This window comes from Gavialis gangeticus, unplaced genomic scaffold (genome assembly GCF_001723915.1).
Source record: "Gavialis gangeticus isolate Ggan-Ray unplaced genomic scaffold, GavGan_comp1, whole genome shotgun sequence".
In the NCBI taxonomy this organism is placed as follows: domain Eukaryota; kingdom Metazoa; phylum Chordata; order Crocodylia; family Gavialidae; genus Gavialis; species Gavialis gangeticus.
In genome coordinates this window covers 102,482,867-102,500,289 of record NW_017729025.1, presented here as the reverse complement: position 1 = coordinate 102,500,289, position 17,423 = coordinate 102,482,867, and the positions used below count along the sequence as shown (strand labels likewise).

Genomic DNA, 17,423 nt, shown 5'->3' with positions numbered 1-17,423 from the left:
CTCCTTAGTGATGACCCCTCCTTTCCGTTGGGAGTAAGCCTCTTTTTTGGCAAGGAGACATAGCTGTTTTTGTTACAGTAATAGTAGGGAAAATGTTCCCAATGGAAATGTTGATGGTAAGTGGCAGTTGCTCTTCCCAGGTGTTGCTGCAAATGGGTGCTGACTATACTGGAAAAGTACTTTTATAATGCAGTGGGTTAATGGGTTTCAGGATTTGGCTTCAAGTAAGTGACAGGAAATCAGAGAAATAGACACTGAAATGCTGCCTTAAGTTCCTTGCAAACTCTCTTTTTTTCTATATATCAGTATGTATTAGACTTTTGGGTGGTTAAAGATAGCTTTTCACTGAGCTACTTAGTGGCTAAAATATATATATATATTCCATATTTCTCTTGATTTGAAATTATTGTGAGAGAGGAAGTTTGCCCAGGTGTTAAAATGAGGTACATGGAATGCAAGGACATAAGCTAAAGTCTGCTTCAGGTAATAGGAAAGTTTTGGTGGGTTTTAGTTGTGACCATACATTCTGGTTTGGCCAAGACAATCCAGGATTTTGTAGCTTGGTCCTGGCTGGTTAGTCAAAAGTCCTGAGCCAGAGTCTAGCGGGGAGGCAGAGCAGCATGGTGCTCCAGGCAGGCACTGCTGCTCTTGTGCAAGAGCAAGACAGGTAGACTGAAACAGGCACTACCCCACCCACACATGGCATGTCCTTCCTCTCACATAGGAGCAGCGGTGTCTGCCCAGTCGCATGCTGCTTTGCCTCCCCGCTGGATTCTAGCCCGGGACTTTTGACCAACTGGCCAGGACTGAGCTATGGATCCTGGACTGTCCTGGCCCAACTGGGATGTATGGTCACCCTAATTTTAGATCAGGCCCTAGAATAAAACCCTGATTCTGCCACAGATATGCTTTGTATCCTCAGCCAAATGACCATACTTAACCTCTTGTTGCCTCAGTTTACTTATCTACAAAATGAAAATAACGTATGTCAAGATAGTGGGGACTTCTAAAATGTAATTACTTAATGGTTTCATAAGAGCTTTTAGATTCAGGAATGCAATGCTGTAGAAGTTGTTATCCATCATGAGAAACATGAATAGTATTACTTGAAAAAATTAATATATTCCTTCATATCCCAGAACAACAGAAACAGAGGCTGTAATAATTAGATTTCTGCATTGATTCTGAGTGTAGGTGCAGAACTAGTAAGCTACAGTGGCTCATTCATAATATTTTCTGTTTAATTAATTAACTCAAAGCAATGCAAGTGCAACATAGTCAAGTCAAGTCAGTCCCGAGGCCACTACGACCTTTGGGGCACCTTAGATGCTGTAACAACTCTCTTCTACTCCTCATGAAGTTAGTTGAGTTGCTTTGCATAGTTGGTGGTTCTTTGGGCAAAGTGACCTGGTGGGGCTCATCTCCTCTCCAGGTATAAGTGTAGCATAAGCTAGTTTAAAAAAAAATGTAAGTGGCAACATGTTAGTTTGTAAAGACAAGACCTGTTGTTCCTGAGCTACAGATGTGGAAATGTCTTACCGAAAACAAAGTTTTAAAATCCTTCCTCACCACTCGTCATATAATTAGGCTTGCCTGGCAGGTGGATTCTTGTGAGCAGACTGCTGGATTTCTGCAGATTCAGGGCTCTACCCAGGGTGATCCCATTGCAGACTTGGGAACCTAGATTGATTCAAGGAGCGTGTGTCCACATACATAAAATGCTGTTAAAATCCCTTGAACTTTAAAAATGGATTTTTTTTACCCTGTTACATGAAGGCTGTTTCCTGTAATGCCTGCTTCTTTCTAGGAAAACAGCGTGACTATCGCAGCCTTGGCTGGCCAAGTCCTGATGAGTGTTTGAAACTCCGCAGGGTAGAACTCACTACTGTTGCCAGCACATGGTTAGCTGTTTCTGCTAAAAGTATCGAGTGAGTATCATGCTTGTGAACCTACAGCAAGTCATCAGCTGCACAAAGCAAGGCAGTTGTATGCATGTGTTTCAAACATTTTAGTAGCCTACTAAAGCAAGCAGCAATTTCCAAGTTTGATACCACTGGTTTGTACTCTGTCCAGAAGAATGAGCCTTTAGGATGGAGCCCTTTAACCAAAATCAGCAGCAGAGCTGAGAACAGTGACAGCCCCTTTGCTCTTTGATTTGACTGTATGTCACCAGTGGTGATACATAGCTGCAGATGAAGGGGCAATGACAGATGATTGGTTTAGACAATCATACAACAGGAATGAGCAGGGCAGCTTTTTTTTCATCTGTGCTTGGCAAGGAGTTTGTCTTGGATACAAATCATTTTGCTGTTATCGCTGACTTGGTGTACTTAAGGTTAGAGTGCTAGACAGCACTCTTCCTTTAAATTTATTCTGCTTATTGAACATTGTATCTTGTGAATGCAACATCAGCTCTCCCAAATGCTGGGGGTACTTTTTGCTGTTGCTCTTGGATATCTGGGACTAGTTTGTCTTAGAGACCTCAGGGGGAAAATAGAAAAGATGTTGCCAGCAAATCATTCTCTGTCAGGGCCCTTTGCTTGTAAAGCTTGCTGCCCATCATGGTCTGAATCCATTGATTTGCAAGATATGTTGCAAAAATCACCCTTGCTAAAATGAATATATTTTGTTGGTTTGAATTTACTTTGATTATGTTTTGTCCTGCCATGGGGTAGCTTTCATTTCTGAGGTGTGTTGCTTAAATAAAAGAAAAAAATCCCAAGAATAGATTATCTCCGTTTTCTTTGTCTTATTATTTTCTAGTTTATAACATTTTGAGATACCTGTAGAATTTCTTCCCTGCAGCAAGGAATATAAAATCTACCAGGTAGTGGACAAAAGGAGAAGAGAAATTTCTTCTAACTGACCATTCTTACTAGAAAAGCTGTATTTATAAATTGGCTCTTCCCTTTCTTTCTCATGATGACTTAGGGGTCCCGCCTCTAATGTAGAATTTGTTTTCCTTCCCTTCTAGTATTACGGACCATATAGATTTTGCCACACAGCTGCAAGAACCAGCTATGGAGCCTCTTTGCAACCCCAATCTACCTGTCAGTATGCATACCTTGGACCATCTACAAGGGGTCTCAAACCGAGCTAGCCTGCATTACACTGGAGAAAGTCAGCTGAAAGAGGTACACTATTCCTTACAGGCTATCTCAGATTATGTGAGATGAACAGACATGCAGAGATCTATGGAAAGGATAGAATGGATCAGAATGTACAAAAAAGGCTAAGAAACCTGTCCTATCTCATTTACCGTTCCTGATTAGCAGTGAATGACCAGACTGGTTACCAGACTGGCTTTTGATTCCTAGTGCAGTGGAGGACCAACCTTTTTGACAGGTGTAACACAGATTAAGATGGGGTGGGCAGTTATTTTGGGCAGAGGACCACTTACTGAGTTTTGGCAAGCCATTGAGGGCCACATAACAGGCAGCTGGGAGCAGATTAATACTTATTTTCTAAATTTTTTATGGGCTCCACAGGCTGGATAGAATGGCCTGGTGGGCCCCATCCAGCCTGCATTTTGCCCACCCCTGGATTAAGCCCTTCACCCTCCCCAACTGTCATCTCCTTTCCTTGCCTAATCTGCTGCTCTGCTTTCTGCTTCCTGCCCTATCTGCCATTGTATTCCCTGCTCCATCCCCGATCTGTCATGCGCCACACATATGTGGCATGTGTGTCATAGGTTGGCCACCCTTGTCCTAGTAGACCCAAGTCTATAATTATCTTTATTTATTAATAGCTTTCTTGTTGACTGTCAGAACAAAGGTCCAAATATTTAATGAGGCTCAGAAACCAAACTGGTTCCTGAAGGAGGTCTCTCTGTTGGAGGTGAAACCTGTTTGATTGCACTTGCTCTGTGGATAAACAGAGTCCAAGGCTGTCACTCTATTATCTTTCATCAGCAATGAACACTGAAAGAGAAATTTACAGTACAAGTCAAGGCCTTCACAGGATGCTGAATGCATCTCTTCCCTGTTTTCCTCCTGTATCAGGATGAGCCACTTCAGTGGTGCTGTTTTCACTACTAGCTATCACACTGCTGCATTTTCAGTGGACCCACAGCTCCCCAAATATCCTGGCAGCACAAAGCGTATTTGTGGGAGGAAATTCAGTTTTAGGATGCCTTTAGTTGTCTTAATTTTGTTTTTTCGATTTTCATCCTCTAAGCACCTGCCTTTTTCTCCTCCCCAGGTATTACAGAATCTTGGCAAAGACCAGGATTCTCCACAGTCATTAGAACAAGTCGGCACTCGAATAGCCAAAGCTTTGGAAAAGGTACGTGGACAGGATAAACAGAAGCGCATCCAGCAATTATCATTTTTCTATGTGGTTTGACCAACAATACAGTTTCAGGGCTGTCGACTTAAAAATACAAGCTAGGACCATGTCAGAAAGACTTCTGTCTCTGAGCAAAATCCTTTGCAGGTCTTCTATGACCCACATCCTGTTGCACTTATACAGAGTGAGGTTTATCTGTCAGATCTCTCAAATATCTCTTTAATGAAACAAACACTTGTAAAAATCTGAGGTATCCCTGAGTTATGGCATCACTCTTTTAATGGGCAACATTGGCTTCTAGTGATGATAACACTTCATGTACTCTCCTGCCTCCAAAAAATGTAGTCTTATGGTACCCTGCAAAGTAAGAGCATTCCCATTGTGCCCATTTTAAAGTTGAAGAAGTTAAGATGTCAGAGATAAAGGACCATTCTTTTTGCTGACACACTTAAAACCTGCCAGTGAAGTCAGGTTTCATGTTCACCTGCAAAAGTGAGCCAAGAATTTGGCCTGAATGCCTAGTAGTAGGCCTCTCTACTAGACTAGCTGCAGTAGGACTAGAATCATAGGATTAGAAGGGATCCCCAAGGTTATCTGATCTATGGGTGGCCAGCCTGCAGCACCGGTGCCACAAGTGGCATGGGCAACTCTGTGTGGCATGCAGTATACTGAGGAGGGAGTGGAGAGTACAGCAGCAGATAGGGCAGGGAGCACAAAGTAAAGTAGCAGATCAGACAGAGAGCACAGGGAAGGAAACAGGAAGTAGAGGAGATCAAGGAGGGAGACAGGGCTGGGAACCAAAAGCAGCAGATCAGACAGGGATAGGGGATCTGAGAAGCATTTGAGGAGGGTGCAGAGCTGATTTGTGGCATGTCTGTCAAAAAGGTTGGCCCCCACTGATCTGGTCCAGCTGCCAAAAGAGCAGCCTTTTTCCCTATCGGGAAATGAAACCTATCTCCCACGTGATGGGCAGAGATATTCCCCAAGATACTGATAAGGATAGAGAATGCTATTTTCCCATCTCTAGGTTTTTTATTCCTTGAGCACAATTCCAATTCCAAAAACACAAGACTACTATTTAACTACTTTTGTGTGCATATGTGTATGCATTCATTGTAGTTTTAGCACTTTTTTTTTTAATCTCCTATTATTTGCTCCATAAATATAAGCCTCCACTTCTACATAGCACCTGTGATGTGGTGCTCTGCATCAAACAACTCATTGGGAACAATAATAAATTTCAGCCAACTTCTGGGTTCTTTTTAAATGTTCAGATAACATCACCAAGGAATTTCCTAATTTTTCAGGGACCTAATTTTGCAACGTAAATGATTTGACTTTAGGGTTTTCATTTCCTAGATATATCATATTAAATAAGGAATATCTCTGGCTGCCTTTTGTAACAGTTCCTCATTTCATTTCTAAATGATAGCCATTCTTTCTGGATATGTGGGGAATATGAAAGGAAAGTATAGGTGGGAAGACTTTTTCACTGCAGGTTTGGGTAATTTGTTTTCCTTACTCCATTGCTTTTTCCAGAATCAGACCTCTTGGGTCCTCTCCAGCATGGCAGCTCTTTACTGGAGGGTGAAAGGCCAAGGAAAGAAGGCAATTGACTGCCTGCGGCAGGCCTTGAACTATGCGCCATATCACATGAAGGTGCGTGCAACACTGCTCTCTACAGACATCTCTTCCCTCTTGTGACTAAGAGGGAGCTGGAGCTTAAATTAGTTGTCATCAATCGCAGCCTATATACATGCTAAGTGCACTAACGTAGGATATTAACCAGTCCCCTAGTGAAGGTCTTAAGGTTATCACCCATCTCTTTAATATAAGTTGTATTCTTAAATGTGTGCAGAAGTTAACTGTCTTCTCTGAGCTCAGATTGGTAGAAGATCCTCCTTCAGGACAGTGACTGCCTCCTAGCAAAAGATAAGCATGCTATTAAAACGCAAGTGAATTCCTTGACCAAGCTCCCTATTTCCTAAATATACATATTACACTGGAAAGGAATTTGTTATTTCTAAAACCCAGGGATTGTTAATATGCTCCAACAATAAACCCCTGGGGATGGTTACCTCCATCTTACAGCTATGGAAATTGATGCATAGAGCAAACTGATTTGTGCAACTCTGTACAGTGAGCCCATAGCAAAGCTGGGTTTAGAGTTGCAGAGGAAAGGAAGAAGAAGGGCTTTATAATTAAAGCATGGGTCTGGACTCATGAAGTCTGAGTCCTCTTCCCAGCTCTGTAACAGAGTTCTTGCGCAGGTCCTACCACTTAATTTTTCTGTGCCTCACTTCCCCATTGTGGGGCCTTTTTAGGTAAATTTACCTATCACACTGGAAAAAGCTTGGTTACTTTGGTCACTTCGGTATATTAACAATTTGTTAATATACTTTAACTAGGGACCTCCTGAATTCAAGGGGCTGCCCCCCAATTTCACGGGCAGACCATGGGGCCAGATAGCCATTTCTCGGGCAGAGTGCAGTGGGCCCCCCATACCTCTGATTGGCCAAGGGGCCCCATCCCTCACCGCTGATTGGCTGTGAGGGCTGTCTGAGGGCCATATGACAGGCAGCCCTTGCATCTAGTCAGCAGCGATGCACGGGGGCAGCAGCTATCTTGCCGCCAGCCCTTCAAGCAGGCAGCCCCCTCCACTGCTTCCCCAGCCCCGTAGGCTACTGCAGCACCTGAGGACTGCTGGCTCCCTCTGGGAAGCCAGCATTTATTTGCTGTAAATTTGTTTGTTTTTTCCATGGACATTGCAGGCATTGCCCGCAAAATCGTGACTTTGCTAGGCCCCTAGCTCTGTCATATTACAGCAGGGGGCGGCAGCATTTTGAAGCAGGGGACATTCTAACACAGCTTAGCTCTGGGTATGAACCACTTCCAACCTAGCCTGCACCAAAAGAGCTGCAACTGGAGCTGCAGTCATGGCCTCCCTGTAACATCGCTGCTGCCTCTTGTCTCTGCCACACAGGCTAAGCCCCCTGCCACAAATGCCAAAGAAGCTCCTCAACTCCATGGACTGTTGGCCTGTGAGTGGCCAGCCCTAGTATTGGGCATAAGGGAGTAAGGTCCATTCCTATTGCAGAGAGTTGTTGGGAGGATCTCAGAGGTGCTCAGAATTTATGAGGCATTCAGATACTCTGATATGGACGACATGGGTGAACAGAGAAGTTACTGCATTTCTAATTTTCAGTCCAAATGCCCTGTGATTGACAGCTCTGAATTTGTGTCACTTCTCCTGCTGCAAGTTGATCTTTGCTGGTGGTTGATACAGCAAGACTGGAACCCAGAAAATATACAGGTTGAGCCCCACCAGCTCTCTTATTTATTTGTCTACTTCTTTTTATTTAACTAGTTATGGCTCTCCAGAATGTGCCTTTAGCGGTGTGTCTTGTGGGAGGTATGAGAGTGACACAATTGGCAGCTTCCAGCATGTTGCCAGCCTAGGAAGAACATAGCCATACTGTGCTGCCCAGCCTCCAGCAAGCTCACAAAATTGCTTGAGACCAGGCTGCTTTCCAACATCTGGACTTGTCTTCCTCCGTGAAGGTGCTACTCTTGCCAGAAAAACATGTGGGCCTTCTCTGTGGAAATCTGGCTTCAGCTTGAACTCTCAATGAAACCTGATTCTGAATAAGCAGCTATTCAGTATTTCATCCTGTCCTGTGTGGGCTCTGTGCCTTATTCACTGCAAACTATTCAAAACCTCATGTGCACAAAATTTATTTATGGGCTTTTCTGTGTCATTTATAGTACCTGAGTGCTTCACAAACTTCTTTAACTTTATCTTCTCAAAGCCCATTTGAGCCGAGGGATATTATCATATTTACTCAAATATAAATGACCCAGAATATAAGAAGACCCCCCTCAAATAATTAAAGTGTACAGAAAATTTATAAATTTATAAATAAGTTTATCTATTATAACATATTCCAGGTATAAAATTTAATTATTGGAGGTTTCCCTTGAATTTGTCCCCTTCCCACTGCTATAACAGGGAAAATAAATCTGGGGAGGTGAGGTAGCTCTCCCCCCCATCCTCCAAGGATCCATGTACTAATTAGCCCCCCACTCGTGACTGAACTTCAGTTGCAGCTGCCAGTTCTCAACCCTTCTGCAAATCAGACAAGGGTCTCAGGTTACATACTCAGAAAATAAGAAACACGCAGTTAGTGACCACCTACAAAGAGTTTGGTTTAAGTGACTTCACCAACATCATGCACACGTTCTGTCAGAGGCAGGAGTAAGATCCAGATCTCCACAACATCATTCACTACGTAGCTTAACCATGAGGCTCTGCCTTACCTTAATCTTTTTCTTTCTGCAACCCCCTGGCTCATTCTCCACACACCTTTCAGCTTCTGCAGCAAATGAAGCAGAGGTCCTCTAGACAACAGTCTCCTTCAGCACAGAGTTCTGTTTCATCTCCATGAAGCAGAATCCATCCTGTGCACTGGCTATGGCAGGCATCTATGGAAAAAATAGCATGTGGATGTATAGTAAAAAAAGGTGTTGCAATTCGTATAGGGAAGGGGACTGAAATAACGTTTCGTTAACTTGAGTTTGCAACCTTACAGGACTGTAGGTTGTAGCCATGTTGGTCGAAGGACATATGCAGACAAGGTTCTTTGGGTGAATCTGATATATTTTATTAGACCAACTTAAACAATTGGAAAAAATTTTCTTAGCAAGCTTTCAGGTTTAAAAACCCTCCATCAGGCTGAGGAAGCATCTGCAGTTGGTGTGTGCTCTTCCAGGATGGAATGAATAGTAAAGTTTGCAAAATAGTAGTAATTTGCAACCTTAACATTCCACTAACATAATTTTTGCATGTGTATGTTACAGAGGTTGGATTTATATGGTCTTAGGTTTCAGAATTGTGTAGTAAAAGAAGGATAAAATATCCCTCTCAAAGAAGTAATCCAGTAAAAGTGACTAGGTGGTGGGGCCTCCTCTGTGGTAGAATTCATTGCAAGCTATCTGATTCAGTCGTAAGGGTCAGCAGTCTGTGCTGCCCCTTTATATTTGTCTCTCTTGCTCTTCTCTTTTCAGGATGTACCACTAATAAGCCTAGCAAACATCTTCCACAATGCAAAGCTTTGGAATGACGCCATTATCGTGGCTCGCATGGCAGTAGAAATAGCCCCACATTTTGTTGTTAATCATTTCACACTGGCAAACGTCTATGTAGCAATGGTGAGTGCTCAGCCACAAAGTTATACCCCATCTTCCCGTTTGGTAAAAACAGCTTTGTTCTCACAACCAACCTTAGAATCATATGCTTAGAAGTGCAGAAGATGGAAAATGGAGATGGTAAAAAACACAAAGGAAGAAGTATTCCATCGAATACAGTCTTTAGATGAGTCCAAAATCTACACTGACTGTTTAATACTTAGCTGGTATTGTCATTGTCTGTTCTTATAAAGTTATGGGAAAGCCTTTGCTATAACAGTAACAAGCTGCTACTACTTAATCTCCCCTTGAAATGATGTCTCAATGCATAGAATTTGAGGCAAAGAAAAAAAAAAAGTCCTTGCCCTGGAAAATTTCCAATCTAAAGCTGCAATTTCTATGCCAGAGGACAAATCCCACGTGTGGTCACAGCATTAACAAACAAGTTCATGAGCCCCACAAAAATTCAGTTAGTGACTCGGACCAAAAGTGGTAGGGGTTTCCCATGTAAAAAAGATTGGGAACTATTGGGCTGAAGACACAAGTGGTACGAGAGTGGATAGGTTGTGTCTGATGAATTGTGTAAATATTTCTTTTAGTCTATGATTCTGTTTCCTGTTGATTAAGATCAAGTGTGCATCTAATGTGTATTTAGATTATTCAGTTCTCCTTGGACTCATGTTATACATTTTATTCAAAGCAGGGATAAAGCATCAGATGGGTAAATGATAGGGCTGTGTGAAGCTTCAGTTGTTGATTCGATTCGTCAGAGATTTGGCCCGATTTGGCGGCCAAATCTCCAAATCCAAATGGAATCAGGAGACCCTTTAATCTCTCCGAATCAAATCAGAACCCTCCAAATCGATTTGGAGAAATTCAGAGATATTCGACAATTTGGCCATAGATGCAGCGTTAGATGTTTTTTCTACATATCTCAAGGTACCAGGTGGCTCGTGACCACTGAAATGGTGGGGCAGAGGACCCAGAAGTGGACCAGAAGCACTTCCTGTCCACTTCTGGGTCTACCACAGAGTGCGCGGGGGACCTGTCCCTCAGCTCAGTGATTGGTGCCTCGTGGGTCTGGGGGGGAGGGGGGGGGCACCCGGGATCCCCTCCACAGCCAATCGCCGAACCAGGTGGGTACAGGGAGTCCCCTAGGCACAAGGAGTCCCCCATGCACTTGGCGGCAGACCCAGAAGTGGACTGGAAATACTTCCAGTCCACTTCTGGGTCCATCGCTGAGCACACAGGGGGCCTCCCTGCGCTCCTGTGCAATGCTCCATGCAACCCACCATCTCAGCGTCCATGAGCTGTGCCTGGTACCTCAAGGTATGTAGAAAAAACGTTTAAAGCTGTGTCTATGGCCAAATCGCTGATTCTCCGAATTGGCATCGAATCTTCAGATTCGGCCAAATCAAATTGGGTCAGTGATCCAAATCAACAAATCACTGTCCCCTGAATCGGGACGAATCCAAATTGAATGTGGCCCACTTTGCTTGGGTTGCAAACAGGCTGCAGCTCCTGGACAGTTTAAATACGATTTCTAAAATAAATTATTTAAGAACAAATTATTTTTCAGCAAGGCACTGTGCACAGATCACTGACTCTGGGGCACGTGCATCTCAAGAGTTTTGTGTCTTAGTCATGTCAAGATTTTGGTTTGCAGCTAGCAAGTCTTAAGTCATACAAAGTGGGCTTATTTGGTATTCAGAAAATTGTCCTAGATTCAGAATGGCATTTGCTCTACTCCATCTCAACTGCTGCCAGTGCTGTTCTATAAGCAGGTTTGAAACTGCCCATTTCAAAGCTGCTGTTAAAAGCAAGGTGCTTTCATAACAATGTAACAAACCTTAATGAGGTGAGAGCTGGAAGTTCATACAAAATTGTCTGTGCTCTTAAATAAGCTTACACAGTGCTTTTAATATTGAAATCAGTGACATATGGCAAATAAGTAGTGATGCCCTTCTTATCCATAGCCATCGTAATCTGAGGGATCATTTATGAGAATAGTTTGCAAAACTCTCATACAAAGATGTGTGTTGCTGTTACTTCTTTAAAATTAAGATAGTGCAGTGCCTTCCTTGTACCACCTTCAATATATTCTTCCCCGCCTCCAGAATTCGTCTTTCCCAGACAGCTCTTGGGGGGCAGCAGAACTGACTTTGTACATAGTAGGGAGCATTTCCTGGATTTAAATACTCCTTTTGGCTGTGTCCCGATGAGCATGGTCGTGTAGTATACGGTGTTGCGAACACATATGCAGCACCACAAACCACACATTCAGATGTTCTCAGTGTTGCAAGGGAGTGCTGCCTCTGCATTTGCTACTCCACTTCTATTTTTGTGGGGTTTTTTTACCAAACCCACAGAAAAAAAAGTAGAGCAATGTATGCACAGGCAGCATACGCCACTCAAAAGCAAAGCCAGGCCACCTGGAGCTGTGCTGCAGCTGCTTGCCAGGCTCCATGAGGCAGAATCACTGCTGTTGCAGGCCCAGGAGGATCCCAGGATCCCAGGTAAGGCTGCTGGGCCCAGCCCACTGCCAGCCCTAGCCCCACCTTCCCCACCCAGGGTAACTTGCCACGCACCAAAGCGCACAGCCTGGGCATTCCCGGGGGAGCACCTTGCAGTGCTGCTACCTGTCCCCGGGGGAGCAAACATCCACGTTCATGTGGACGCAGCCCTTGAGTGGCAGTGGTACAAGTTAGGTGATACAAAGGAGCAGCGGGACAGGAGAGAATTCCTTTTCAATTCCAGGTGCAAATCAAGTTACCTCAGTGCAAATCAGGACAACTCTACCAGCAGGCACTGCAGATACTTCACATTTACACCAGTCTGATTTACAGTGGGCACATCTATATGTGTGTTAATGCACCATAATTACAGTGCATTAAATTAGTACCTGAAATACTAACTTAATGCGTCATAATTAGCGCTACTGCGCAGTAGCACTGGCACACGTCTTTTAGGTGATTTTTATGCATAGTAGACTAATTCTACTGTGCATTAACACAACTTTTGCCATGACTCAGTAATGCACAGTAGAATTAATCTACTGCACTTCTAGTATCTCATGTTGTTACGCCCAATGTAATCTGACCCAGTGGGCTAAATATCAGAAAGTTAGGGTAGTTCCCAGCACAGCATTAGACATGTTGATGTATTTGATTCATTAGATTTAACCAGGAAATTGCTTTATAGATTGGAAATGTTGGTTATTTATCAAACACAGAAAATGGGAGATGCTGCAAAAACTGCAGAATTGCGGGACATAAAAACTAAAAGGGACATCATAGTACATTCAAATCACTATAAAAATGCCCTTACCTGTATCACTAACTATAAATTATTATAACCGAACATGAAAGATGTCCCTGGTTCCTAACCTCACTTGCAGCTTGCTTACCTGTCAGTCTTCCCATGAGAAACTAATCTGGAGCAATTTCTGAGCAATTCCGCAAGAACTGCTCCTTCCTGTTTGAATGATAGAAAAGCCATATTCTTTTTGTATTTAAATTGGCCTATGTAACAATTATAAGCAGCACTCTGTATGTTTCAGCTAAGAATTTTAATTGAATTAAGCTTTGTAACCTACCTGGGATGCAATATCTCATGCAAATGGAGACACTGAGGCAGAGGGAAGATGTGACTTGAGTAAGGTCACTCATATAGTCAACAGAAAGTGAGAACCTCGGAATTTAACTCCACGTGAGGCTCTGGATATGGACCTTGTGCAAAACATGTTTTTCTTCCAGGACAAAAAGAGAACATATGGCTATTCAAGGGCTTTTTCACTGAAGAGAACTTTGACTACCAACCAGGAAGATCTCTCTTCTCCTGGTGATCTTGGTGGGTGGAAGGGACAGGGAATAATTGAGCTGCCGCTGCCCCCACACCTGTCTCCAGACCAGGGTGACTGTGGTCTGCAGAAGGTGTGGGAAGCATTTCCCCAGGGCTGAAGCTCAGCCCTGGTTTGCCCACAGGGGAGAGGGAGCTGCTGCAGGCTGGAATACCTGTATGCTCACCTTTTCATTAGAATTTCCAGTACTGCACATCTGCAGGAAATTTTCAGTGCTAGCAATGAACACCTGTCACTAGCCTCTGTCTTCCAGTACTTTAAGGACTTGTTCAAAAAGTAAAATGTCTTTTTAAAAAGTAAACTACAGTACAGTGCATGTTACCTTCTTTCACTGAAGGTTATCAAAGTGTTTTACAAACACTTCCTGACTAAAGGTCCTATATTTTGAGGTGCTGAGCATGCTCAGTCTCCCACTGTCTTCTCACATTGCAGGATGGGGCCATATGCCATGCAAAATCCATGAAATGTATTTGAAGGAAGTATTAAAGCATCACACATTCATTCAGTGGTCCACTGCAGTACTATTCAAAAATTTACAATAGGAAGTGAATGGAATATGTTGCAGTGTCTACTTGTTTGAAAGCTGATATTTGCAATCTTCCCATCCTTACAGGAGGAGTTTGAAAAGGCCATGAAATGGTATGAATCAACATTAAAACTCCAGCCTGAGTTTGCACCAGCAAAGAATCGAATCCGCACCATCCAGTGTCATTTACTTATGAAAAAAGAACGACGGTCTCCTTAAAGATCAACATCTTCCTTTTGTTTTTTTTTAATAAGAAAACAAAATCATCGATTTCTATTCTGCTTTTAATGAAGTGTGCTACGATAAATCAAGGAATCAATATCTCTAACAAGACTCTTGGAAAGAAATGGGGTCTGGATCAAGGGGGTTTTGTTTGTTTGTTTGTTTTCAGATATAGGAGCATCTTTGGGAAATAAATACATTTTGCAAACCATGATTTAAAACATGTGTAAATATTGAGCCAAGAAACTTTCACAAGTCCATGACTTGCCCCAGGACCCAAGCACCATTAGGTTTTTTTCTTAATGCTCAAATTGGTAACAGCACTGAAAATAACTTGCTTCATGTTGTAGCATCTAAGTCAATGGAAATGCAAAGCACATCCCTGTGCCAAATAGCAGGAAGCTATAATTAGCTCATCATCCATCAGAAATTTATGCTTTACCAGGTCTTGTCCAGTCCACATTGCAGTGTTACCAGCTCTGAGCTAGTTTTTTGGGGAACATAATTTAAAACTATTCTTAGTTTTAAAAATGTATTTTAGGAACATCAAGCCTTTTTGTGCTGTTATTTCTCTTGGAAGATGGGCCTAAAGAATGGTGAGAACAAAAGGAGATCATAAGTCTTAAATGGTTTGTATCTTACCTATATGATCAAAAGAAACCAAATCAGGTACAATTAAAATAAGAGGTTTTATATCTGTCTGTGTATTCATAGTCCTCTGCAGACCTGAGTCTGTTTTACTAATACTCTGGTCACTGTATTTCTACCCATCTCAGAATAAGATGCAGGTTTTACACTATCCCTATCTCTCTCTCTCCCTGAGCCTTAACAACTTTCAGCTGCTAAGAAAGAGAGAAAGAGAAAGATAATTAACAAACAAGTTAGGTAGAATGTTTCCAAACCAATCTTCTCTTTGGTTGGTGAAGGACCTGATTCTGCAGACATCATTGTTGAATCAACAAGGGCACATACTTGGAACAAAATAAAAGTTATGTTTATGAACAAAATAGTAGCCTGTAGTTTAATTTTTCTATGCTGGAAGTAAGACCTAGAAATCCAAAGTGCAGCCCTAAACCCCTTGAAAACCAGGAAACACTTTAATGCTGCGTCAATCTCTATGATTCTGGAATGGTGACAACCTCTGTGCCTGTTTCGGAGAAGGAAAAATCACAACAATGTCAAAAACTCTTGTGTATGACAGTTTTTGGAAAGAACAAATGTCAAGACCACTTGTGAATATTTTGCTTCTCCCTTCCCTTGGCCTTTATTTCCCTTCTTGTTCAATTTGCCACTAAAAATAGTAAAAAGAAAAAAACAAAAAATAGTGGTTTTCATAAAAAACAGACAATGAAAATGCATAACTTTTTTTCATAAATACCATTTTCAAATAAATTTTGAGCAGACTCAGAAGGGCTATGGGGGGACTAATTAGTCCTTTTTAACAAACTTTGAAGATGAGATATTCATAAATAAGTGTTTATGAATTCTCTTATTGCTACAATTTCTGTTAATCTAGAAACTAAGATAAAGACGAGCAAATGCTACAGTTATGCAGGTTTGTTTTTATAAACATAGGTAAATATATATGAATTATGTACCGGCTTCTAATTTACCATACACAACCTATGAGGTCACAAAGTTGGTCACTCCCAAGCTAGAGATTCTTCATGAGAAAGTCTCCATGTAGAGGCAAATTTACAGAAATTGTAATTTCATTGAGCTATCTACTCCAAAGTCTTTCTTACACCACTGTCAAATCAAGAATTGGAAGACTAAACTCCACCAGCCTGTTGCATGATCATCTAGTTTTGGTTATGTAGCCAATGAATGGGTGCAGTCCAATGGAAAGAAATTTCATGTTTTCTGCTTGGACCAGGAATGATTACAGTAAAGTCATTCTTATTTGTACTGGAGCCATAGAGTTGGAAAATCTTTGTACAAAAACAGCTTTTTTTATCAGCTTCTTTCCTGAATTTACTGTCTGCCATTATAACAAATAACAACTGTTGGGAGCTAGGGGCTAGCTAGTATTGTACAAATCCTCCCACTATGCATTGTTCTTAAAAGGAAATATGTTTGCCTCTGGATGGGGGAAGAAGTGCCCTAGCATGTCTCAGCATCATAAGATCATCACACTGATTCTTTTCTTCATTACTTCTGTCTTTCTGGCTGGTGTCAGTTGCCCAGATTCATATAAAAGCTAAGGTTAGTCCAGCAGCAATATAAGGAAAGCAGGCAACAATCCTTGGCTTCTGTAGAGGACTGAATTAAAATATGAGGGTCTTTATGGACTACCATATATGTTCACATACAGTATTGGTAGGCAGTTTTAAAATAGCATAGTTGATCAGGTGGAAAAGCCATCGAAGCTTACTGCACTATTTCCTCCTAGAATTGGTCATTAAACTATGGCCTAGACAGATACCTTACAACAGGGTGGAACTTAAACTATCAGCTGTTGAGACTGGGTATGCCTATATCCACAAACTGGTACTGTGATCAAGACAATACTAGCATTAGGTATGCAGACCGTTTTTGTCTGATGACTTTTTCCAGAGTTCTCCAGACAAGCACCTTATAAATGGTGCATTCAAAAGGTAGAACTCCAGTCTTTGAAAGCAGCATGCATCTTGGCTAAGTACCACAAGGAGGCCTCCCCTGCCTTTCTGCCAGACACTGTGTATGGACAGCTATCCATTGATTTGTATAATCCATCTTCAGGCACATTTACAATTGCTGCTTAGGGAACAAATTACAAAACAGATCTAAGCTGTCAACAATAATTTTGAAATGTGGCTTATGCAACCAGATTGAAAACCTGCTGCCCACACAGCCCACCTCATAAATGGCCTGGGGAGAGTCCTTATAGTAGTAGTAATAAACTATAGCATTGATAGAGCTTCCCATGAACAGATCACAAAGATGGGGAACTAAGGCAGAGTTAGATTAAATGATTTGCCCGAGGTCATACAGTAGATCAGTGGCTGAGCCAGCAAAAGAACCTGCCCTCTGAATCTTAGGCCAGCGCCCTGTGTACCAGGCAGCACTGCTTCCTTTTCAGGAGGAAGCCATGTGGATGCCTTTCATTCCAAACTCCATGCCCCAAAGCCCTGTGTTACAAACAGCTTGAGTATCCCAGTTGTTGTCAGATATAAGGCTGTGTACAGACCACAAAAGTGTGTGTATTTACATTAAAACCAGTACTTTGAGTGGGAAACAAGTGCATTGTATACCCCACAAGTGTGATAGGCTCCATGCCAGACTGGCTATTAAGTTGCCAACTTATTTTACACTTATCGACATTTTCAAATGTATCACTATAGTAAAGCAGTCCAAGAAGGACAA

At 42.2% G+C, this 17,423-nt stretch overlaps 1 protein-coding gene across 1 annotated transcript in view; it reads left to right on the top strand.

Moving 5' to 3' along the window:
- Positions 1–15,085, top strand: part of TTC17 (tetratricopeptide repeat domain 17) — a 107,906-nt gene extending 92,821 nt beyond the window's left edge. The window contains exons 20-25 of the mRNA XM_019519367.1: positions 1,808–1,928; positions 2,975–3,134; positions 4,201–4,284; positions 5,827–5,946; positions 9,352–9,495; positions 13,944–15,085. Coding sequence (XP_019374912.1) covers positions 1,808–1,928; positions 2,975–3,134; positions 4,201–4,284; positions 5,827–5,946; positions 9,352–9,495; positions 13,944–14,075 — 761 coding nt within the window. The 3' untranslated portion in view covers positions 14,076–15,085. The remainder of the gene's footprint in view (positions 1–1,807; positions 1,929–2,974; positions 3,135–4,200; positions 4,285–5,826; positions 5,947–9,351; positions 9,496–13,943) is intronic.
- The last annotated feature ends 2,338 nt before the right edge of the window (positions 15,086–17,423 follow it).